The sequence below is a fragment of the Anomaloglossus baeobatrachus genome, chromosome 11, assembly GCF_048569485.1.
Source record: "Anomaloglossus baeobatrachus isolate aAnoBae1 chromosome 11, aAnoBae1.hap1, whole genome shotgun sequence".
Classification (NCBI taxonomy): domain Eukaryota; kingdom Metazoa; phylum Chordata; class Amphibia; order Anura; family Aromobatidae; genus Anomaloglossus; species Anomaloglossus baeobatrachus.
In genome coordinates this window covers 66,506,777-66,533,730 of record NC_134363.1, presented here as the reverse complement: position 1 = coordinate 66,533,730, position 26,954 = coordinate 66,506,777, and the positions used below count along the sequence as shown (strand labels likewise).

Genomic DNA, 26,954 nt, shown 5'->3' with positions numbered 1-26,954 from the left:
AATCCTGCGCTGCTGTCGGTGAAGGAATGAAATATAAAAGCAGAATTGAAATTGAAAGATATATTATTCAACGCGTTTCAGAGTAAACTTAACTTCTTCTTTGGCAAAGGCCCAGGCTGCTCTGCATAATGGGAAAAACACTTATTATACTCATCTATGGGGCGGTATAAAAGCGCTCACTGATGGTGGCCGCAGCTTATAGTCATCAAATCTGGTGACCAGTTCCCTTTAACAAGGTTTTTATTCCTTTTCCCCTGGATTTTGCACTTTAGCCTTTACGGCTTGTGGTCTGTGCTGCAGCTGTACATGCGATATACACTAGCTGTGGGTCACAGAAACCGATCAGGTGAGTGGTTTGCCTCTTTTTTTTAGCCTTCAAGTATACTTCAATAAGACCCTATTTTGCTTTTTATCCACAGTTTTTTCTTTCTGTTTGATTATCAGAAATTTGTCTTCCAAAGAAGATTCATTTTTGATAATAGGCCAATATGGACAGACTGCCAATCATCTGACGAATGAGCTAAAGGCTCATTCATTAGGCAAAAATAATTTAAAGCTTTCTTTACTGAGAAGCACATCATCCTGTTTGAAGAAAACGTGTGCTGCCGAGAACTAAAACAGTGTAGAACGATCAGGGGTGGACATATCATTGGTGCAATCGGTGTGACCGCTCAAGAGAATTGTGTGTTTTGATGACCTCTTGAGCTACAAAGGGCCCGTATATTATTACTGCACATGGCCCCATTCTAATTGTGTCCACTAGTGATAAGGATCTATTACGGATGGCTTTGTACATATGGGAAATAAAGTTGGTCTGTCTAAATTGGCTACTAAATGACTGCAGATCACCAGCTATGCAGGCCATCCAGGGTAGTTTAACATCCGCCATCGTTCAAAGAAAGCTCATCAATGTTGTGAGGCTGGTACTTGGGAAGTCAGTCCATAGAAAGGAAAAATGCATTTTTAATTACCTTCCTGTAGAGTTTCTTTAATATTTGAGAGAGTTGGTTAATATAATTTAGTTCCAATATCTTATCTTGGCACTACATTCAATAATCTTTATTACAAGCACTTGAAAATGTTTCGCACTCGTATCTAATATACATTCTGGCTTCCTATGCTAATTAAAGATATTATAATTTTCTATTAACGAAGCTGAAAATAAGCTAATTTGCATTCATTAATTATAACTAGTAATAGTATTGCCTGAAAAGTAGGGGGTTGAAGTAAAAACCAAGACTTCTATTACAGTGGTTGTGACTCACTATCCATCTAGGTGAGCAATTCCATGTACATTTCTTGATCCTTTAATAGGATAAGTTTCTTTTTGTGCACATCATAATCTACTTTTTTCCAGAAGTAGCATAACGCAACGTGTACAGGTAGTGTGTGGTATAGTGATTCGCAGATCATGAAATATTCAAAATAGTCTGTTCGCGTAATTTTTGTCAGGAAATTCAATTTGTGGAGGTTATTCTTCACAAATTTAATGTCATTGACTATGGTTTTGAGTCTTTCTACACCCTCAAACATAATAACTGTGATACGTAAGAGATACAAAAATCCTTACACTCATCTCCCCGACCTCTCTGCTCCTCACTGCCACCCAACTAGTCCTCATAGCATCTTTAAATCAATGTTGGCAGTACTGAAATCCATGAGTTTCCTGTCGCAAAGTTCAGGCTTCTGTGTTTGCTAGGGAGGGAGGGTTCTACCCATGCAAGCACCTTTGAATGCCTGGCAACTAAACCCCGGGGATTTCTTTTCACTTACAGATTAGTAAGGGGAGTGTCTCATAGACACCTTCCATTACTAATCTAGGGCTTTATTGTTAGCTGTGAGCTGTTATTAACCCATTATTACCAGGATTGCCACCGCACCACGGCAATCATGATGAGCTGGGTAAACTTCAAGGATTGTTGCATCTAATGGATATGACAATCCTGGGCAGCTGCAGGTTGCTATTTTTTCGCTGGGGGGGTCCAATAAGCATTGGTCTTCCCAGGCTGAGAATACCAGCTCCCAGCTGTCAGCTTTATCATGGCTGAGTATCAATCCAATTTTTTTATTTATTTTATTTTTTTACAGCAATAGATGCACACACAGAGCCTCTGATTTGTTGCGGTACTCCAAAGACATACAGTTAGGGACTCTAGATTGTGAGCCCTAATGGGGCAGTGTTGCCAATGTATGTAAAGAGCTGTGGAATTAATAGCGCTATATAAATGAATAAATATTATTATACTATTATTATTGTGACACGCTGTCACACAGGGTGAGGGCACATCTGACTGCAACCAATAAGAGATGCGAGGACTGCCGTGGGAGGGTGAAGCAGTGAATATGTATGAAGGATAATGAGTAGCTCCATAAGTAGCATTAGAGCTGAGTGGAGACTCAGTAAGTATAACGCACGTGTTCCAATCCCCCTATCCTGTCTACCACCATTTTAAAGCACAAAATTCTGGTCTCCATAAACTAGTATGGGGACCGGCGTCCATCCATATATCCGAAATCAATTTTGAACCCGAACCAGGTTTTCTTTTAACCCGGCTGGAACCGCCGATCCCGAGTATCAGCGAGTCCGCCCATCACTACTCATAACGTTTGCAAAAAATTACAAAACAAATTCTGGGGCACCTGTGTCCCCCTGGGCTCATATACAATTATCATGTCAAGAGTGGAGGACAAAGATGTCAATTATCAGGTAGGAGACCACAGCTAAACGTTTCCATGCATAAAGGTATATGGTATAAGGTCACCTGTGGACATTATTGTGTCATTTCAAATGATGAATTTGTGGAGGATTTTTTTTTAATGTTTTAATAAGGATTTGACCATTTCTTAATTTCCAGTGCATATAAAACCTATTCTTATATATTATGCATTTCTCTCTACAGATGAGATTGAGATGCTGGAAAGACTGTGGCTATCAGGGATTTGTCACAATGACAAAATTGAAGTTATGAGCAGCAAACTGGACATAGACAACATGGCGGGGGTCTTCTACATGCTTCTAGTTGCAATGGGATTAAGTTTGCTGGTGTTTGCATGGGAACATCTCATTTACTGGAAGTTGCGGCACTGCATGAGGCATTCCGGGAGGCTGGACTTTTTATTGGCATTTAGCAGGGTAAATATATTATCAATTATCTTTCTGTCTTAATCCACATAATTTGTAGCTTCAAACAAAAATGATTGTGGTGATTTTGTAATTTCTGTTCTTTTTTTTTAATTAGTCCTTGACAGAATGAGAACATTAATCTTACTATAAATTCAGATAAAAAAATAAATTTGACCCTTAAGTTTTATCATTGCCTTGTGATATGAGGATGATAAAATTTTAAGAGAATTACTCAGAATTTCTACTATAAGATGCTGGTTTTGATTATAAAGTTATACGATCATTTTTAGTGGTATATGTTGTTTATGAATACTTTATCAAATATTATTATGGTGACTGATTACATCCATATACGTCATTTGTCACACTGCTTTTTTCACGCATTGAAATCATTTCATTTTATCTCCTACGTAAACAAAGGTTTAAAATATTGACAATTTGAATGTATTTTTTATTTCCTGGGCTTTATTGACTGAGAATATCCTAGAGACGAACATAAATGGGGCAATGGCTACTTCTACTTGAAAGTGTCTTTCAATAATGAATACATTCAGAATGGTAACTGTCAGAACTCATGCAGCTGAAAAGTGCAGAATCCTGACAGTGGGCAGTGTGCACACTGCCAGGATTCCCCTCGATTAACAATAAAGACCCAAACTATTCACACAAACCCAAGCCCAATATTCTTCATTGTTTGTTAAAGCCTGCTGGCTATGGGAGGACACAGAGAGCAATCCATATATATATATATATATATATATATATATATATATATACAGTCATATGAAAACGTTTGGGCACCACTATTAATGTTAACCTTTTTCTTTATAACAATTTGGGTTTTTGCAACAGCTATTTCTGTTTCATATATCTAATAACTGATGGACTGAGTAATATTTCTGAATTGAAATGAGGTTTATTGTACTAACAGAAAATGTGCAATCTGCATTTAAACTAAATTTCACATGTGCATAAGTATGGGCACCCTTATCAATTTCTTATTTTGAACACTCCTAACTACTTTTTGCAGACTTAGTGAAGCACTAAATTGGTTTTGTAACCTCATTGAGCTTTGAACTTCATAGGCAGGTGTATCCAATCATGAGAAAAGGTATTTAAGGTGGCCACTTGCAAGTTGTTCTCCTATTTGAATCTCCTATGAAGAGTGGCATCATGGGCTCCTCAAAACAACTCTCAAATGATCTGAAAACAAAGATGATTCAACATAGTTGTTCAGGGCAAGGATACAAAAATTTGTCTCAGAGATTTAAACTGTCAGTTTCCACTGTGAGGAACATAGTAAGGAAATGGAAGAACACAGGTACAGTTCTTGTTAAGCCCAGAAGTGGCAGACCAAGAAAAATATCAGAAAGGCAGATAAGAAGAATGATGAGAACAGTCAAGGACAATCCATAGACCACCTCCAAAGACCTGCAGCATCATCTTGCTGCAGAGGGTGTCACTGTGCATCGGTCAACAATACAGCGCACGTTGCACAAGGAGAAGCTGTATGGGAGAGTAATACAAAAGAAGCCGTTTCTGCAAGCACGCCACAAACAGAGTCGCCTGAGGTATGCAAAAGCACATTTGAACAAGCCAGTTACATTTTGGACGAAGGTCCTATGGACTGATGAAACAAAGATTGAGTTGTTTGGTTATACAAAAAGGCGTTATGCATGGAGGCAAAAAAACACGGCATTCCAAGAAAAGCCGGGAACCTTGTTAAAGTTGAGGGTTGCATGGATTCAACTCAGTATCAGCAGATTCTTGACAATAATGTGCAAGAATCTGACGAAGTTGAAGTTACGCAGGGGATGGATATTTCAGCAAGACAATGATTCAAAACACCGCTCCAAATCTACTCAAGCATTCATGCAGAGGAACAATTACAATGTTCTGGAATGGCCATCCCAGTCCCCAGACCTGAATATCATTGAACATCTATGGGATGATTTGAAGCGAGCTGTCCTTGCTCGGTGACCATCAAACTTAACTGAACTGGAATTGTTTTGTAAACAGGAATGGTCAAATCTACCTTCATCCAGGATACATGAACTCATTAAAAGCTACAGTTAGCGACTAGAGGCTGTTATATTTGCAAAAGGAGGATCTACAAAATATTAATGTCACTTTTATGTTGAGGTGCCCATACTTATGCACCTGTCAAATTTAGTTTAAATGCAGATTGCACATTTTCTGTTAGTACAATAAACCTCATTTCAATATATATTTATATATAGATTCGGTGAAATAAGCATTGAACAAGTCACCAGTTTTCTGCGGACGAGGAAACCAAACCATAGATGTCCATGAATTATGTGTAATAATGAGAAATGATACAGGGAACAAGTATTGAACATGCTTGATAAAATGTACTTAATACTTTGCACAAAAGCCTTTATTGATGATGAATCTTCAATACGCCTCCTGTATGAAGAAACTAGTTGCATGTATTGCTCAGGTATGGCTTTGGCCTATTCTTCTGCAAAACACTCTTCACATCCTGAAGCGTCCGTGGGCTCCTTGTATGAACTCTAAGCTTTTAATCCATCCATACATTTTTGATTGGATTCAGGTCAGATGATTGGCAGGGCCACCCTAGCAGCTTTGTTTTCTTTCTCCGAAAGCAATTGAGAATTTCCATGGTTGTGTATTTCTGATCATTGTCATGCTGAAATGTCCACCTTGTTTCATCTTCATCATTCAGGTAAATGGCAAGAGATTTTTATCAAGAATGTTTCGGTATATTTTTCCATTCATACTTCATTCAGTTATATGAAGTTTGCCAGTGTTGTATGCTGAAATACAGCCCCACGCTATGGTGTTCCCACCTCCACACTTCACTGTTGGTATTGTGTTTTTGAGGTGATGTGCAGTGCCTTTTGGCTTCCAAACATGGTGTGTTATTGCATCCAAAGAGTTCAATTTTGGTGTCATCTGGCCAGACTATATTCTCCCAGGATTTTCCAGGCTTGTCTTAATGTTGTTTTGCCAAATTTCAATGTGCTTGAATATGCTTTTTGTTCAACAATGGAGTCTTCATGATGAGAGTACATACAAGCCATGGAGGTTGAGTGCATTACTCATTATTGTCTTTGAAACAATTTTACCTGCTAATTCCAGTTTTTTCTGTAGCTCTTTCCAGGTGGTCATTGGCTCTTGGACAACATTTCTGACATATCTTTTTGTCTGTGTGATTTTTTGCTGGGCGCATGTGGTCGTGGCCGGTTTAAAATGAAACTAGAAGGTGGCCCGATTCTAACGTATCGGGTAGTCTAGAATGTGTATGTAAGTTAGCAGATTGAATAATAATATAATCAGTAAGTCTTGAATAAGGATGGTTCATTTTTTGCACGTTGGTCTCCTGCTGTGCAGCACGCATCGGCATGTTTGACAGTGGGAGACCAACGATCTGAATGGGCAGGGAACCGGGGTAAGCTAGTAACCATGGTACACATCGGGTAACTATGCAAAGCGGTTTCCATAGTTACCCGATGTGCATGCTGGTTAACAGCGTACGCCGGCTCCGGCACACGTGTGCCAAGAGCCGGGGTAAGCTAGTAACCATGTTACACATTGGGTAACTAAGCAAAGCGGTTTCTATAGTTACCCGATGTGTACCATGGTTACCAGCCTACGCCGGCTTCGGCACACGTGTGCCGGGAGCCGGGGTAAGCAAGTGCTTTCACACATCCGGCTTTTCTCCACTTTGTCGGATCCGGCGCGCTGCCGTAGGCTGGTTTCAGACGTCCGTGTTTTAGGTACGTGTGATATCCGTTTTTAACACGGATGTCACATGTACCCATGTTATTCTATGATGTGCCTCACACATCCGTTTGCACATGGACCGTGTGACTTTTCATGAACCCTCACGCACACACGCATGCATCTCCGGCAGCACGGATGACACACGGATCGCACACTGATGTGATCCGTGTGACATCAGTGTAAAACATACCGGAGAAAATATGGGTCTTTTTAATAAAAATATTTTCTATATTTACTTCTCTCCAGCGATGCTGTCTCCGGCTCTGCTGCCTCCCGCTCCTTATCGCCGCTCATTATACTCACTGAATATTCAGTGCCCTGTGGAGCTGGAAGCGGGAACAGCGCTGGGGACTTCAGTGCTGGGGACCGCATCGCTGGGTGAGTATACAGCAGAGTGTGTATGTGTGTGTGTGTGTGTGTACATGCATGTGCGCTATGTGTGTATGCGCTTGGTGTATCCATGTGTGTCTGCTATTTGTGTATATGTGCTCAGTGTGTGGGTGTGTGTATACATGCATGTGCCCTATGTGTGTATGCGCTTGGTGCATCCATGTGTGTCTTCTATGTGTGTGTGTGTGTCTGTCTGCTATATGTGTGTGCTCAGTGTGTGTGTGCTCAGTGTGTATATGTGCTCAATGTATGTGTGTGTGTGTACATGCATGTGCGCTATGTGTGTATGCGCTCGGTGTATCCATGTGTGTCTGCTATGTGTGTATATGTGCTCCGTGTGTGTGTGTGTGTGTGTTGATAGGCGGTCAAGAGTTGGAGGCAGCAGAGCCGGAGAAAGCAGGTAAATATGAAAAATATTTTTATTTCAAAGACCCGTGATTTCTCCAGTACCTGTCACACGTATGACCATAACCATGCGTGTGACTGGTACCTGATTAAACACGGACATCTGAAAGCAGCCATACACTATGTACAGTACAGTGGCCGCGTCGCAACTTCCTGGTCACATGCGCCGGTCACATGACAACACGTGATCGGACCGTGCCGGATCCGACAAAGTGGAGAAAAGGTAAGTAACTATTCAAAGCGACAGTGCTGACGTGTGCCAGGAGCCGGGGTAAGCTAGTAACCATGTTACACATTGGGTAACTAAGGAAAGCGGTTTCTATAGTTACCTGATGTGTACCATGGTTACCAGCCTACGCCGGCTCCGGCACACGCTAATGGTTTCACACATCCGGCTTTTCTCCACTTTGTCTTGCCGGTGTGGGCTTCCGGGGGTGCAGCAGTCACCTGGGAGTCGGGGCTCCGTGTGGGTTCGGGAAATGCATGCGGGGGCGGGGCCAGGGCGAGCGGCCAATGCGTGCAGGGGGCCGGGGCGAGCAGCCAATCCATGCACGGGGGGCGGAGCCTGGCCAAGCGGCCAATCCGTGTGGGGGGGCGGAGCCGAGGCGAGTGGCCAATGCGACAGTTGTCACTGTAACGACATAATTTTGGAGCAAGACAGACAGAATAAGGCAATTACCGTATTTTTCGCTTTATAAGACGCACCTGATTATAAGACGCACCCCCAAATTTGGTGAAGGAAAAGAGATTTTTTTTTTTTTAATGTTAATGGGGGTTTGATATGGCCCCCATACAGCTGCCCATGGCCCCTATAGATGGCACATCTCCCCTGTGCTTGATATGGCCCCCATACAGCTGCCCATGGCCCCTATAGATGGCACATCTCCCCTGTGTTTGATATGGCCCCCATACAGCTGCCCATGGCCCCTATAGGTGGCACATCTCCCCTGTGCTTGATATGTCCCCCATACAGCTGCCCATGCCCCTATAGATGGCACACCTCCCCTGTGTTAGATATGGCCCCCATGTGTGCTGCCCATGGCCCCTATAGATGGCACATCTCCCCTGTTAGATATGGCCCCCATACAGCTGCCCATGGCACCTATAGATGGCACATCTCCCCTGTGTTAGATATCGCCCCCATGCTGCTGCCCATAATAAAATAAAACACTCTTTTCTTACCTTCTCAGCACTGTCCCTCCTCTGTTTCCCTCCTCGCAGTTGAGCTCCGGCTTCCTCTACTTCCTGGTTCTTGCTGCTGGTCATGTGATCGGCACAGCAGAGTGATATCATCTCTGCGTGCCTTATCACAGACAGCAGCAGCAGGAGACCGGAGATCAGCCCTGGAGGTAAGTAAAGCTTTTTTATTTTCAATGGGCAGCAGCAGCATGGGGGCCATATCTAACACGGGGGGGATAATGTGCGATCAAAGGGAGCACAGGCACATATAATATGCCCCGCTGCCCCAGCCCCTCAGCGCGATGCGATTTCAACACCACGCTGCTGATGGACAGCGGCTGTGAATATTATATGAGCGGGAGCAGGAGATCAAAGGCTGCCGCCGCAGCTTCACCAGCTCCCAGCACCGCTCCAGTGCGGACCCTGCAGTATATATATATATATATATATATATATATATATAAAAAAAAACCAGTATATTCGGTTTATAAGACGCACCCCCTACTTTCCCGCAAAATTTGAGGGAACAAAAGTGCGTCTTATAAAGCGAAATATACGGTATATATATGGATGATGTTCTTTCCACTTCAGGATTATGGCCCCAACACTGTAACCAATTTCACTAGTATGTTTTGCAACCATAAAGTTGTTAAGGTCTTGAGACAGCTCACTGGTTTTACTTATCATAAGATGTTTCTTGTGTGTTGCCTTGGTAAGTAGACATCTTTTTATAGGACATCAGTTGTACCAGCTGATTCTATGTTTTACAAAGTGGAGGAATTTCTTTCTAATTACTGATAGATTTCAGCTTGTGTCATGACTATCTATGGCTTTTGTACCTTACTTACTTACAAAATACTTTTTAACCTAGAATGCAATGTAAAACATACATTTTTAAGACATCACGGTAATAAAAAGCTCATAGACTGCTTGGCTTTTTGTATTTCTACTGATTTGTAAATCAATACATTTTGAACATACTTATAATGTTTTATTTAATGCATTTTAGCTCACATCAAATGAAGGGAGGCAATCTTTGACTTACATAGCATGTTGTGGGTCGTTAAGGGGTTACTCAGCCATCAAGTGCCTTTACGTACAAAGGGTGGATTTTAGATCCACCTGTGGGTGTTAACCAGTTAAATCACATTGTCAGTCTCTGACAACATCATTTAACACACATCGCTGAGAGCCGTCTCATTTGTCCTGCCAATCTGTTTGCCTGAGACGTGATTGAGGGGTGCCGACTGGTTGTTTTGACAGCAAAAGGTCTGGTGATGATCCCTGTGCCTGTCATTATGATCCTCCTGTGAACAAAATCTGTGATCCATCATTCATAGGAGATAGTGATTTAAACTATACATAGCAGTGCATCAACACTGCTGTGTATAGCACAGGTGAAAAGATGATCGTATCTTTAAGTCCTCTAGGTAGACTATTAAATACAGTAAAAAGTTAAAAAAAAGTTTTAAAAATGTAAAATCAAAATCACCCAATCTTTTGCCCCATAAAAAATAAAACAATTAAAAAAACAAAAATAAATATATTTGGTACCACCGATCTAACAAGATATAAAATAAATTGATCCAATTGGTAAGCGGCATAAAGAGAAAAAAAATGAAAACTCCAGAATTACATCTTTTGGGTCACCGCTAGAGATGAGTGAGTAACATAATATTCATAATCGCTATACTCGTAACAAGTACGAGGGGCTGCTGATAAGTATTTGGCTTTGTGATCTGTTTTTGTTTCTATGGTATCGAATGTTACATCACATGAAAGCCTTATGTGTAATATATGTTTTCAAGATTTTGTGTTTGTTGCTTATGGCAACAGTGTTCTACGTACGTGGGAAAACAACATGGTTGAGTCTAATGCAATATCCACAGCAACTGAGAGCAGAGGAGCGATAAAATTCTTGTTTCTGCAAAAAAAAGTCCACGAAGGATATTCATGGTGATATGTTGCAGACATTGGGGGATCAATGCTCTTCATATTCCACAATTAAGAACTGGGTTGCCAAATTAAAAATGGGCCACTTCAGCACCAATGATGAGGAACGTCCTGGACGACCGATAGTGGTTGTTGTTCCGGACATCGTCGATGCTGTGCACAACCTCATACTGGAGAATTGACGCATTTCAGCTAAAGCAATAGCAGACATCATGGGGATTTCTCGTGAATGTGTTTGTGTTATATCCATGAACATTTGGATATGAGGAAGCAATCTGCAAAGTGGATCCTCAAATGTTTGACAACAGATCAAAGAAGCATGCGAGTGACAACTTCCCAGTCCATTTGTCAGCATTTACAGACTGATAAGAACTGCCTGGATCAACTGGTCACTATGAATGAGACCTGGATTTATTGCATGACCCTTAAAACAAGAAGCAGTCAAAAGAGTGGAGGCACAGTGGTTCTCCTTGTCCAAAGAAGTTCAGGGTGCAAAAATCAGCAACTAAGGTGATGGCGTCTGTGTTCTGGGATAAGGAGGGCATGCTGCTAGTGGACTACCTTCAAAAGGGTTCCACCATCAATTCAAGATATTACATTAAACATTTGGACCAATTAAAAGGCAGCCCTGAAGGCCAAAAGGCATGGTAAGCTGTCCAAAGGAACCTTGTTCCTGCAAGACAACGCCTGTGATCACACTGCACAAGCAACCAATGTAGCTCCCTCTGTGTTTCCAAACCTGAACAAACACCTCAAGGGTACCAAATTTCAAACCATTCCTGATGCCATGGCTGCTACGGATGCCTGGTTTGAGGCACGATGAAAATCCTTCTTTTTGCTAGGCATACTGAACTTGGAATACCATTGTAAGTAATCTGATGACATCAGTGGAGAGTGTATGGAATAAATGTAAAATTTCATCATCCTATCTCGTTTTTTTCTGGGTAACGCCAAAATCTTATCAGCAGCCCCTTGTATAAGAAAAATAAAAATGTATGGCTCTTTTAAGATGGGTGTGAAAAAATGAACACAGAAAATAGCCCAGGAGTGAAGGGGTTGATTTTTTTTCTGTACTGAGCAGCTTTTTTGTAAGATATGAGGAGACCTCAGCACACCAAAAATGAATAAAAGGACTTTATTGTACAGGCAATCCCCCCAAAAATGTATTGTTTCTACCTCTATTGGCTCTTCATCAGATGCAATAGATTCTTGTGCAGGGATATGCCTTTAAAATAGTGATAATGTCAATAATTACTATGAGATTTCTAGATAAATCAGACTGCTGTATTGTATAGAAGTGTTGGTGCGGTATAGCAGAGCGTCTTAGACACTGGAGAAGGGCGCCCTTCTCCAATTTGTGAAACCTGGAAATCAACTAAAGCGGCACAAAAAAAGATGGCCAAGGATAGCGCAGAACCACTTTACTTGAAATGATATTTTCTCGGAAGATTTAATTAATATGTATTTGTTTAATGCAGAGACATTACCATAAGGTGGGCTCTAAAGTGAATATATAAATGTACTTCAGGCATGTTCTCTTTGTAATTTTGGGTATATGTTATTATTAGCAATAAAAACTCAGCGGAGTCCCAAAGACCGTGGCAAGTGTAGATAATTATTACTGTTTTTATTATTTTAATGCAGATGGGTGAAAATAAAGACAAGTAACAAGAGAAACTTATGTGTTTATTAGGGATGATCGAATACTTCGATTATTCGGCTTCGCGAATATTTTCCGAATACCTCACCGCTATTCGACTATTCGCGAATATTCAATGTGCAATGTAAGTCTATGAGAAACTAGAATAACAACTATTCGGTACTATTCGGGCTTCCCATAGACTTACATTGTGCATTGAATAGTCGAATAGCGGCGAGGCATTCGGAAAATATTCGTGAAGCCGAATATTTGAGGTATTCGATCATCCCTAGTGTTTATCCTTGTATTTATTTATATATGTAAACATTTTAAAATACACAAAGAACGAGTGGCACTTTCATAGAATAAAATCACAATTACATTTGTTAACTATATTGTTATTATTACTCCTCAGCCATATTTACACTACTTTTTGCTATATATTTTCATTCTGTTGAGCACTGTTTTTGGTAGAGTTACTCTAGTCTACAGGATTTTTGAGATATTACTTTTAGTCCATCCTTATATCTGTAGATCATTTGCTTTTTCTCTGGGTATTTTCTATAAAGCTTGTATTTTAATATTGATATTTGGCTTAAATATGTGTTAATACATTTATGTTTTATTCTTTAGGGATTTATAGTACATCTATTTCCTCTGGTCAAATTCATTTGGAAATTTGGTTGCATGTAATATATATTAGTGCCATCTGGGTCAATAGGCATTAAGTCAATTTCAAAGACTTGGTTTTTGTATGGTTTTAATGATAGCCATGACAGCTGACTAGTGATGGGCAGACCCAACTGTAAAAGTCCGGATCTGCGTGGATTCCAGAGTACCCATGCACCGACCCCGAGCCAGGATTTCTCAGGGAACTCCAGGTACTGATCAAGATCAGGCCACCCAGGTAATTAAAAAAATAAAGGAAAAATTAAAAAAGGGACAAGAAAGCTTGATATACTTACCAGTGTCCCACGTGGCCACAACGCTGCTTCCAAGGCCACTCACACTACTTCTGGGGCGAATCACACTACTTCCAGGGTTGCTCATTATCCCTCATGCATATGCACTGCTTCCGCCGCCCACCAGCAGTCTTGGCTTTTCTGATTGATTGCAGTCAAATTTGCCACCATTCTGACTGCAACCAGTAAGAGACGCCGGATATGCCAGTGGGTGGGGAAGCAGTGAAAATGCATGAAGGATAATGAGTGGCCCTCAGAAGTAACATTACATCTGCGCAGGAGACTGGTAGGTAAAGCGCTCTTGCTCTAATCCCCTATCATTTCTACCAACATGTTAAAGCAAAGGATTCTGGTCTCCATAGACTCATATGGGGACTGATGTCCTGGCAGATATCCAGGATCAATTTTGGGCAAGTACCGTTTTTTTTTTTAAAAAAACTGTTGGAACCGCCTATCTCAGGTATCTGTGAGTGTGCCCATCACTACTGCTGATGCATCAAATAAAATAAAATAAAAAAAATAATGCCCTTACTCTAATGTCTGCTTTACACAAGTCGATCTATCGTGTGATAGCACGAGCGATCGTACTTGCCCCCATCGTTTTTGCGTCACAGGCAAATCGCTGCCCGTGGCGCACAAAATCGTTTAACCCCCGTCACACGCATTTACCTTCCGGACGACCTTGCTGTGGGCGACGAACGTCAACTTCCTGAAGTGAGAAGGACGTTCGGTGTCACAGCGACGTCACACGGCAGCCGGCTAATAGAAGCGGAGGGACGGAGATGAGCGGGATGTAAACATCCCGCCCACCTCCTTCCTTCCACATAGCCGGCGGGTGCCGCGGGACGCAGGTAAGCTGTGTTCATCGTTCCCATGGTGTCACACGGAGCAACGTGTGATGCCACGGAAACGATGAACAACTGGCGCCATTTTAATTAAACAATATTATGAAACCTAGCAACGAGTACACGACTCACAATTTGTGAGCGATACTGCGTCGCTAGGAGGTGTCACACAAGACGACATCGTGTACGATGCCGGATGTGCGTCACGAAAACCGTGACCCCAACGATGCATCGCACGATAGCTCGTCTCATGTAAAGCACCCTTAAAGCCTGATTTACACGTTGCAATTTCTCATACGGTATCATATGCGATTTGCACCGCCCCCATCGTATGTGTGGCACGTTCAATTTGTTGAATGTGCCACACAAACGATTAACCCCCGTCACACGTACTTACCCGTCCATACGACCTTGATATGGGCGGCGAACGTCCACTTCCTGGAGTGGGAGGGACGTTCGGCGTCACATCGACGTCACGCGGCAGCCGGCCAATAGAAGCAGAGGGGCGGAGATGAGCGGGACGTAAACATCCCGCCCACTTCTTTCCTTCCACATTGCTGGCTGGAGCCACGGGACGCAGGTAAGATCTGTTCAATGTTCCCGGAGTGTCACACACTGCGATGTGTGCTTCCTCGGGAACATTGAACAACCCGACGTGCAATTCATCAGGATTCAACGACGTGTATGCGATGAACGTTTTAACGTTCAATCGCAATCGCACGTACCTGTCACACTACAATGTACCTTACGATGCCGGATGTGCGTCACTTACGACGTGACCCCGCCCATACATCGTAAGATTTATTGTAGCGTGTAAAGCGGGCTTTAGTCTGGTCTATGAGTAGGGACATTATTGTGTTATTGTTTCGACTGTACTTTGAGTAAGGGCGTTATTGTTTCATCACAAATACAAGAAATATGCCAGTTGTTCATCACTATCAAGTGAACTAAACATACTGCAAGGTTTTTATGAATTTTTGTTATGCAATAAAGAAGATATCATAATTTTATTTCATGGATCTGCCAAACTTTTTTTTGTATATTTGTGAAGTAGACAGTATGTCAGAGTACTGACACACATATTTAAAGTCAGGATTAGGGATGAGCAAGCCCGAAATCTAAAGTTCAGCTACAGTGGCGTAACTAGAGTTGGATGGGCCCCGGTGCAAAGTTTAGACCTGGACCCCCCCTTCACATACACAGACACTTGGGGTAGGGGATAATGACACTGACACTCGGGGTACAGGATAATGACGCTGACACTTGGCTCTCACCCACAGCACCCTGAAATCCCTCTATCAGCACCCAGCTTTCCTATGTTCTGATATTTATCTTGTCCTCAGCACCCAGCTTTCCCATATCAGAGCATGAGAAAGCTGGGTGCTGAGAGATGTATATCAGAACATGGGAAAGCTGGGTGCTGAGAGATGTATAGCAGAGCATGGGAAAGAGCCTTTTTCCCTCAGCACAAAACATTTCCATCCCATACTTGTATCTTTGTCCCCCCTGTATAAAGTTCTCAAAATACTATAACAGCCCCCACATAGCCTTCCAAATAATTGTATAAAGGGTCCCACATAACCCTTCATATATTAGAATGCAGATACATAGCCCTCCATATATTATAATGCACCCCCATAATCCTCCATGTATAAAGTAGCCCTTCAATTATAATGCATTTCACATAGTTCTCCATGTATTAAAATTCACCCCATAGTTCTCCATATATTATACTGCACCACATAGTCCTCCATGTTTTATAATGCACTTCCATAGTCCGTGTATAAGGTAGCCTCCATAGTCCTCCATATATTATAATGTAGCCCCCATAGTCCTATATGTATTATAACACAACCCCATAAAACTTCAGATGGTATTATGCAGCCCCATACTCCTCCATGTATAATTCACCCCTATATTCCATGTATAAGGTGTCCCTTCATTTTGTATTATACAGCCCCCCCGACCTCCATTTTAATGCAGCCCTATAGACCTCCAGTATAATGCAGCCTCATAGACCTCTATGTATATTACACCTCTATATTCAATGTATAAGGTGTCCTTCATGTTTATTATGCAGCCTCACCAGGCCTCCATATATAATAATGCAGCCAACCTCTCCAGGCCTCCATGTATAATATAGCAGCCAGCCTCCCAGGCCTCCATGTATAATATAGCAGCCAGCCTCCCCAGGCCTCCATGTATAATATAGCAGCCAGCCTCCCAGGCCTCCATGTATAATATAGCAGCCAGCCTCCCCAGACCTCCATGTATAATAATGCAGCCAGCCTCCCCAGACCTCCATGTATAATAATGCAGCTAGCCTCCCCAGGCCTCCATGTATAATAATGCAGCCAGCCTCCCCAGACCTCCATGTATAATAATGCAGCCAGCCTCCCCAGGCCTCCATGTATAATAATGCAGCCAGCCTCCCCAGGCCTCCATGTATAATAATGCAGCCAGCCTCCCCAGGCCTCCATGTATAATAATGCAGCCAGCCTCCCCAGACCTCCATGTATAATAATGCAGCCAGCCTCCCCAGGCCTCCATGTATAATAATGCAGCCAGCCTCCCCAGGCCTCCATGTATAATAATGCAGCCAGCCTCCCCAGGCCTCATGTATAATAATGCAGCCAGCCTCCCCAGGCCTCCATGTATAATAATGCTGCCAGCCTCCCCAGGCCTCCATGTATAATAATGCAGCCAGCCTCCCCAGGCCTCCATGTATAATAATGCAGCCAGCCTCCCCAGGCCTTCATGTATAATAATGCAGCCAGCCTCCCCAGGCCTCCATGTATAATAATGCAGCCAGCCTCCCCAGGCCTCCATGTATAATAATGCAGCCAGCCTCCCCAAGCCTCATGTATAATAATGCAGCCAGCCTCCCCAGGCCTCCATGTATAATAATGCTGCCAGCCTCCCCAGGCCTCCATGTATAATAATGCAGCCAGCCTCCCCAGGCCTCCATGTATAATAATGCAGCCAGCCTCCCCAGGCCTCATGTATAATAATGCAGCCAGCCTCCCCAGGCCTCCATGTATAATAATGCTGCCAGCCTCCCCAGGCCTCATGTATAATAATGCTGCCAGCCTCCCCAGGCCTCCATCTATAATAATGCTGCCAGCCTCCCCAGGCCTCCATGTACAGTATCATGCAGCCTCCCCACCCCAGGCTTCCATGTACAGTATCATGCAGCTTCCCCACCCCAGGCCTCCATGTACAGTATCATGCAGCCTCCCCACCCCAGGCCTCCATGTACAGTATCATGCAGCCTCCCCACCCCAGGCCTCCATGTACAGTATCATGCAGCCTCCCCACCCCAGGCCTCCATGTACAGTATCATGCAGCTCCCCACCCCAGGCCTCCATGCACAGTATCAGGCAGCCTCCCCACCCCAGGCCTCCATGTACAGTATCATGCAGCCTCCCCACCCCAGGCCTCCATGTACAGTATCAGGCAGCCTCCCCACCCCAGGCCTCCATGTACAGTATAATGCAGCCTCCCCACCCCAGGCCTCCATGTACAGTATCATGCAGCCTCCCCACCCCAGGCCTCCATGTACAGTATCAGGCAGCCTTCCCACCCCAGGCCTCCATGTACAGTATAATGCAGCCTCCCCACTCCAGGCCTCTGACCACCGTGTACTCACTTATATATATATAAAAAAAAAACAAGTACTCACCGCTCTCCTCCTTTCACTGCTGCTCTGTCCTGACGTCTCCTTGTTCCACTGCTGCTGTACTCCCTGCTCTCCTCCTTCCACTGCTGCTCATCCTCCCCTCTCCTCGTTCTCCCGATGCTGCGGTCGGCGTCCTTCCTCCCTGCGCTCTGTGCACTCAGCACAGCAGTCGCACAGGAGTGACGTCACCGCGCAGGCACAGGGGGAGAATGATGATGCAGAGCGGCGCCGGCCGCTCTATGCTTCATTATTACTGTGCGTGGTGATGGGGGAGGGGGGCCCCGGTGCCGCCGCTGACATCGGGCAGGAGAGCCCGGTGTCGGGGGCGGCAGCGGGTGATATAGTGGGCGCGTGCACTGTGACAGATCAACGCAGCTTCTCTCTCACTGAGGAGGTGGCTGCTGATCTGCCGGGTCCCCGCGGGCCCCAAACCGCCCCGGCCCGGTCGCGATGGCAACCGCTGCGACCGCGGTAGTTACGCCACTGTTCAGCTACATACCAGACACCTTGTGTCCGGTGATGAACCCCGAACACAGACTTTTTACTGTATGTATGGTTCCTGTTCAGGCTTGTCACCCAAATAAAGTTTGTTGAAAGGTTGCAGAGCAGCCAATTAACAAGTTTTAAATCTGTGAGCACTTCCGGAGCCATTGCAGTCATGCTAAGTATTGGCATGGCTGTAATTGGCAAGGTAAATCACTGTAAAAAAACAGAAAAAAAATTTGTGGTCTACAAATGGAACTTAAATGGTAGCAAGAGCAGGATAGTTATACATACCATGTTTCCCGGTGTTTCCCAGAGGATGACACTACAGTCAGACTGTTTTCCGGGCCCACTAATTAAGGTTCATCAATATTAACTGCTTCTCCTGCCCACACTCTATGCCAGTGTCTCTGATTGGTTGCAGATTGCTATACATGCCCCTCACCCCGTGTCCATGTCTGGGAATGGTTGCAGTCAGTTTGCTGTATGGTAATGTAAAAATATATAAATAATTAAAAAAAATGTTGTTGGCTGCCTTCATATTTTGAAAGCCAGCGTGGGTAAAACAACAACTAAAGCCTGCAGTCCCCACATGCTGTGGCAAGATATGAAAATAGAGAGGATCCCACTGCTCTTTTTTTAAAAAAAAAATAAAAAATATTTAAATACATAAAAAAAAGGCATAGGGTCGCCCCCATTTTTGATAACTAACCTCAGTAAAGCAGATAGGTGGAAGCTGGTATTAAAAGAATGGGAGGAGCCATAGATATAACCCCCCAGCATAAAAATACCAGCCTACAGCTTCCCTTAATTGGCACATCACATTAGATGTGCCAATCTTGGGGCTTTACTCAGTTCATCTTCATTGCCCCAGTGCGGTGGCACCTGTGATGACAGCTGTGATTTGTCAAAAAATGACAGATGTCAACAATCCCTGGGTTAGTAAAGGGAGTGGTCTTTAAGACACCCCCATTATTAATCCTGTAAATGAAAAGACATAAAACACAAATACCAAAAACATCCTTTATTTAAAATAAAATGCACACCCTCTTTCACCCCTTTATTAACCCCCAAACAATTTTGCAGATCCAACATAATCCATACGAAGTCCCACAATGATCCTCAGCTCTGCTACATCCAGAGGCTGCAGAGAGGGAAAAAAATGTCCACTCTCTGCAGGCTTTGGGAAAGACTGCCAACCAGTTCACCAGATTTCACACCCAGGTTCCCGCAGTGTGACCTCAGGTGACCTGACTGCCAGACTGTCATACAAAGGGACCTGCAATCCAGGCTGGCAGTCAGGTCACCTGAGGTAACACTGGGGGCTTCCCCGCTGCAATCAGTGAAAGTGCAGCCAGATTGGCGAATCGGTGGACATAACCGTGACCCACAATCCCACAGTCTGTTTTCAACTTTCATAGAGGGCAGCGTGGGAGCCCCCAGTGTGACCTCAGTTGACCTGACCGCTGGATGTCGTACAAAGGAAACCGCAATCTAGTCTGGCAGTCAGGTCACCTGAGGTCACACAGGGGGATTTCCCACTTCCCTCAGTGAAAGTGCTGCTGGATTGTTGAACTGGGGGACATGGCCATGACCCACAATCACACAGCCCAGCTTCAACTTTCACTGAGGGCAGCATGGGAGCCCCCAGTGTGACCTCAGGTGAGCTGACTGCCGGACAGTCAGAATGCGGGTCCTGATCGTGTCTGACAGGTCACCTGAGGTCACACTGGTTGGGAATTCGGGGGTGACATCAGGGGAACTGAATGACATCACCTGCTCACAGCTGGGTCCCCCTCAGCTGTCAGTGATAGAAACAGTATATATAACTATCCTGGTCTTTCTACCATTTAACTTCCATTTGTAGCCCTCTAGCGCTTACTACAGCCATTTTACAGCCCAGAATTTCTCGTTACCATTAACTTGTATGGGGTTTGCTTTCCAAGGTCAAGTTCATGGTCAAGTTCGGCTGCCGAACCAGAATTTTTTTTAATCCATGCTGGTTTGGCAAACCCGAATATCCGCAGGTTCACTCATCCCTAGTAAGGATTCAGGAACAGCCTTGATGTGGTAAGCCCTCTAAAAAAAATCTCCTATTTTTTGAGAATGTTACACAATTTATTAGCTTTAACACTTAACAAAGAGTCAATCACATTAATTACTATTACATCTTTCTCATATTTTTATCAGAATTAGCTTGTCATGCTCTGTATTGTTATATATATATATTTCCAAAAAATCAGAAGGCAGCACTCCACTTCTCTTTCAAATAAAATCTTCTTTAATGGCCCATATCACAGGACGTTTTGGTCAAATGCTAACCTTTTTATAACCTTGGAAAAAGGTTAGCCTTTGACCGAAATGTCCTGTGATATGGGCCATTAAAGAAGCTTTTATTTGAAAGAGAAGTGGAGTGCTGCCATCTGATTTTTTTTTGAAATATTGAAGGGATGGTAGGATGCTATTGTGAAGGATTTTACACCCAATTTATTTTTATTAGCTGCTCTGAAGATTGTTTATATATATATATATATATATATATATATATAATATATATAAAGCTGAATGTGTGTGTGTATGTGTGTGTGTGTGTGTGTGTGTGTGTGTGTGTGTCCGGGATTGGCATCCGCATCGTCGCCGCTACAGCCACAAAATTTTGCACACACACTTCTGGACCCCGAGAGCGTCATAGGCTATGTTTCGAGGGGACATTTTAACCCCGCTCTTTAGTTATTCGCCAAAAAACCTGCCTCCATTAAAGCAAATGGAGCTGGAAGCCACAGTGCAGCCAGAACTTCAGAAGAATGCGCAGCCACACTCTTATATGAAATGTTGGCGTGTCACAATGCAGCCAGGAAAAGAGACAGACACAGACAGGGAAAGAGGCAGACACAGACAGGGTAAGAAACAGACATAGACAGGGTAAGAGACAGACATAAAGAGACAGACACAGACAAAGAGACAGACTGACAGGGAAAGAGACAGACAGGGAAAGAGAGGGAAAGTGACAGACAGGGAGTGACAGGCGGGGAGTGACAGACAGGGAAAGTGACAGACAGGGAAAGTGACAGACAGGGAAAGTGACAGACAGGGAAAGAGATAGATAGACAGGGAAAGAGATAGATAGACAGGGAAAGAGATAGATAGACAGGGAAAGAGATAGATAGACAGGGAAAGAGATAGATAGACAGGGAAAGAGATAGATAGACAGGGAAAGAGATTGAGACAGACGGAGAAAGAGACAGACAGGGAAAGAGACATACAGACAAAGAGATAGAGAGAGAGAGACAGAGAGATATATACAGAGGGAGAGACAGACAGAGAATGGGAGAGAAACATAGAGACAGTTACTATCCCGGGCAGCGCCGGGTGCTATGTTGTGAGGCGAAATTTTAACCCCGCGCATTCCAATTTACCAATCAATTTTGCCCCTATCTACATAATGGGGGAAAAGTGAAACGAAAAGTGTTGGGGGCAAATTGACAGCTGCCAGATGTGAACAAGGGGGACTTAAAGAATGAGAGCGATGGCGCCAAAGAGTATATACCGTACAGTTGCTAAGGTGGGGCCCAGACATGGGATATTCACCACACTCTGGGATATGAAAACACACAAAAAATGCGCCACATACTACCACGTGCTTGAACACATATACCACCCTCAGCACACATCTCACCACACATACACCAACCTCACCACATAATCGCCCTAAAACACACACAAGTCTGGTATTATCCTTCAAAAATAAAAATCTGATTAATAAGCAGCCAAACTACAAGAACAACAAATGTGCCACATAGGAAATACGCAGCTGTCAGTCACATGACCTGTCTATTATGTGTATGTGTGAGCTAATATATACTGTAAGGGGGAGGGCTTTCTGTTGCCTGGAGATTTATCAGGCTGCCAATAGCAACCAATCACAGCTTAGCTTCTATTTTGCTACAGTTAATTAATCTGAGCTCTGATTGGTTAATATAGGCAACAAAGGACATTCTCAGTATGTGTGAGGTCATAGGATGTTAAATCTGTGTGGAATATCTGTGGTGTTGAAATATATGTTGTGAAATGCTTCTATTAGCTTAGTTTTTGCCCTTTAATAATTACATTTCTATCTATTTGTTTTGTGGTTTTGGTGTGCATAATACATTTTTGTTAATACATTCTATTTTGTTAACAGCAGTTATTAACCCGGGCGAAGCCAGGTAGTACAGTTAGTATATACAGTGCCTACAAGTAGTATTCAACCCCCTGCAGATTTAGCAGGTTTGATAAGATGCAAATAAGAGCCTGCAAACTTCAAACAAGAGCAGGATTTATTAACAGATGCATAAATCTTACAAACCAACAAGTTATGTTGCTCAGTTAAATTTTAATAAATTTTCAACATAAAAGTGTGGGTCAATTATTATTCAACCCCTAGGTTTAATATTTTGTGGAATAACCCTTGTTTGCAATTACAGCTAATAATCGTCTTTTATAAGACCTGATCAAGCCGGCACAGGTCTCTAGAGTTATCTTGGCCCACTCCTCCATGCAGATCTTCTCCAAGTTATCTAGGTTCTTTGGGTGTCTCATGTGGACTTTAATCTTGAGCTCCTTCCACAAGTTTTCAATTGGGTTAAGGTCAGGAGACTGACTAGGCCACTGCAACACCTTGATTTTTTCCCTCTTGAACCAGGCCTTGGTTTTCTTGGCTGTGTGCTTTGGGTCGTTGTCTTGCTGGAAGATGAAATGACGACCCATCTTAAGATCCTTGATGGAGGAGCGGAGGTTCTTGGCCAAAATCTCCAGGTAGGCCGTACTATCCATCTTCCCATGGATGCGGACCAGATGGCCAGGCCCCTTGGCTGAGAAACAGCCCCACAGCATGATGCTGCCACCACCATGCTTGACTGTAGGGATGGTATTCTTGGGGTCGTATGCAGTGCCATCCAGTCTCCAAACGTCACGTGTGTGGTTGGCACCAAAGATCTCGATTTTGGTCTCATCAGACCAGAGAACCTTGAACCAGTCTGTCTCAGAGTCCTCCAAGTGATCATGAGCAAACTGTAGACGAGCCTTGAGATGACGCTTTGAAAGTAAAGGTACCTTACGGGCTCGTCTGGAACGGAGACCATTGCGGTGGAGTACGTTACTTATGGTATTGACTGAAACCAATGTCCCCACTGCCATGAGATCTTCCCGGAGCTCCTTCCTTGTTGTCCTTGGGTTAGTCTTGACTCTTCAGACAAGCCTGGCCTCGGCACGGGTGGAAACTTTCAAAGGCTGTCCAGGCCGTGGAAGGCTAACAGTAGTTCCATAAGCCTTCCACTTCCGGATGATGCTCCCAACAGTGGAGACAGGTAGGCCCAACTCCTTGGAAAGTGTTTTGTACCCCTTGCCAGCCTTGTGACCCTCCACAATCTTGTCTCTGATGGCATTGGAATGCTCCTTTGTCTTTCCCATGTTGACCAAGTATGAGTGCTGTTCACAAGTTTGGGGAGGGTCTTAATTAGTCAAAAAAGGCTGGAAAAAGAGATAATTAATCCAAACATGTGAAGCTCATTGTTCTTTGTGCCTGAAATACTTCTTAATACTTTAGGGGAACCAAACAGAATTCTTGTGGTTTGAGGGGTTGAATAATAAATGACCCTCTGAATAAACTTTTCACAATTTAAAAAAAAAAAAATAAATAAAAAAAGAAATAACATTCTTTTTTTCTGCAGTGCATTTCACACTTCCAGGCTGATCTACAGTCCAAATGTCACAATGCCAAGTTAATTCCGAATGTGTAAACCTGCTAAATCTGCAGGGGGGTGAATACTACTTGTAGGCACTGTGTATATATATATATATATATATATATATATATATATATATATATACAGTTAGGTCCAGAAATATTTGGACAGTGACACAAGTTTTGTTATTTTAGCTATTTACAAAAAAAATGTTCAGAAATACAATTATATATATAATATGGGCTGAAAGTGCACACTCCCAGCTGCAATATGAGAGTTTTCACATCCAAATCGGAGAAAGGGTTTAGGAATCATAGCTCTGTAATGCATAGCCTCCTCTTTTTCAAGGGACCAAAAGTAATTGGACAAGGGACTCTAAGGGCTGCAATTAACTCTGAAGGCATCTCCCTCGTTAACCTGTAATCAATGAAGTAGTTCAAAGGTCTGGGGTTGATTACAGGTGTGTGGTTTTGCATTTGGAAGCTGTTGCTGTGACCAGACAACATGCGGTCTAAGGAACTCTCAATTGAGGTGAAGCAGAACATCCTGAGGCTGAAAAAAAAGAAAAAATCCATCAGAGAGATAGCAGACATGCTTGGAGTAGCAAAATCAACAGTCGGGTACATTCTGAGAAAAAAGGAATTTACTGGTGAGCTTGGGAACTCAAAAAGGCCTGGGCGTCCACGGATGACAACAGTGGTGGATGATCTCCGCATACTTTCTTTGGTGAAGAAGAACCCGTTCACAACATCAACTGAAGTCCAGAACACTCTCAGTGAAGTAGGTGTATCTGTCTCTAAGTCAACAGTAAAGAGAAGACTCCATGAAAGTAAATACAAAGGGTTCACATCTAGATGCAAACCATTCATCAATTCCAAAAATAGACAGGCCAGAGTTAAATTTGCTGAAAAACACCTCATGAAGCCAGCTCAGTTCTGGAAAAGTATTCTATGGACAGATGAGACCAAGATCAACCTGTACCAGAATGATGGGAAGAAAAAAGTTTGAAGAAGAAAGGGAACGGCACATGATCCAAGGCACACCACATCCTCTGTAAAACATGGTGGAGGCAACGTGATGGCATGGGCATGCATGGCTTTCAATGGCACTGGGTCACTTGTGTTTATTGATGACATAACAGCAGACAAGAGTAGCCGGATGAATTCTGAAGTGTACCGGGATATACTTTCAGCCCAGATTCAGCCAAATGCCGCAAAGTTGATCGGACGGCGCTTCATAGTACAGATGGACAATGACCCCAAGCATACAGCCAAAGCTACCCAGGAGTTCATGAGTGCAAAAAAGTGGAACATTCTGCAATGGCCAAGTCAATCACCAGATCTTAACCCAATTGAGCATGCATTTCACTTGCTCAAATCCAGACTTAAGACGGAAAGACCCACAAACAAGCAAGACCTGAAGGCTGCGGCTGTCAAGGCCTGGCAAAGCATTAAGAAGGAGGAAACCCAGCGTTTGGTGATGTCCATGGGTTCCAGACTTAAGGCAGTGATTGCCTCCAAAGGATTCGCAACAAAATATTGAAAATAAAAATATTTTTTTGGGGTTTGGTTTATTTGTCCAATTACTTTTGACCTCCTAAAATGTGGAGTGTTTGTAAAGAAATGTGTACAATTCCTACAATTTCTATCAGATATTTTTGTTCAAACCTTCAAATTAAACATTACAATCTGCACTTGAATTCTGTTGTAGAGGTTTCATTTCAAATCCAATGTGGTGGCATGCAGAGCCCAACTCGCGAAAATTGTGTCACTGTCCAAATATTTCTGGACCTAACTGTATACATATGTACTGTAACCCTTTCATATTTTTGCTTTATTACATACCTATTATCTTCTTGCACACATTGTTGATATATTCCATAGTCTCCATTGAAACAAGCGCACCCATATAATTAACATGCTAGACACATTAACAACTGCTTGAATAATGCGTCTTTTTATCGCAACATGGTTTCTTAGGTGTTTCTTGGCAATTTATACCGCCTCAGTCTGTTTTAATCTTTTCCTCCCCCCTCCCTCTCTGTTTGCCTCGCCTTGTTACCATTTCTCAAAAATTAATGACCTAAAACAAGGACAAACAGAAAGACATAACAGATCATTCTAGGAAAGAGAGTAAAAACAGATCAGATAAGAGAGACGGAGAGAGAATTCAAATACATCAATAAATACTGCATAAACATTGCGTACAGGTACGGAAATGATCCAGCGGCTTTAACCATTGAGGCTATTGTTTTCACTAAAATTAGAAAAATATGTAAGGTATGTTATGATAACGTGTACTTCATGTTATAAAAAAAAATAAATTAATACAATATTTCAAAGATTAGAAATGTTGATATGTTTTGATAGAGAAAATTACCTTTACAAAATTATTAGACTCTACTCCTTCTTTACCTCCAGCCCTCCCTTACTGAATTGATCATTCATTGAAAAAATCCATTAGAGAAGCAGAGATTAAATTGAGCTACAGTTGCAGACCATAGAAGTCTATGGAGTGAGGTAGGGTAGGAGAATGAGGGAGTAGAAATGGACACAAAAAAGCTTCATAGCTGCTCCAAATATGTATCCAACAAATGGGAAAATGAATGTTATTGCATGTTATGGTGCGGACATATTCTAAAAGCAAAAAAATAAAAAGCAACAGAATAAAGGCATATACGCTTCATGTGAACACAGTTATAGGGTTGTAGGTGTGCCTGTTGTGGTTATGGTTAGAAATGTGTGAAATTATTTGAGTGAATTTGAATTTTTAAAAAATATTTATTGTGGAGAACACTGATTTTT

The 26,954-nt window shown here is 42.9% G+C and overlaps 1 protein-coding gene across 4 annotated transcripts in view; it reads left to right on the top strand.

Annotated features, from left to right (window-relative positions):
• The window catches only part of GRIN2D (glutamate ionotropic receptor NMDA type subunit 2D), a 1,213,579-nt gene that overhangs the window by 1,165,353 nt on the left and 21,272 nt on the right, over positions 1-26,954 (top strand). For 3 of the 4 annotated variants that reach the window (XM_075328780.1, XM_075328779.1, XM_075328778.1), the window contains one exon: positions 2,901-3,133. The exons of the other annotated variant lie outside the window; for it this stretch is intronic. In XM_075328780.1, the coding sequence (XP_075184895.1) occupies positions 2,901-3,133 (233 nt within the window). The remainder of the gene's footprint in view (positions 1-2,900; positions 3,134-26,954) is intronic. 4 annotated transcript variants of the gene reach the window in all.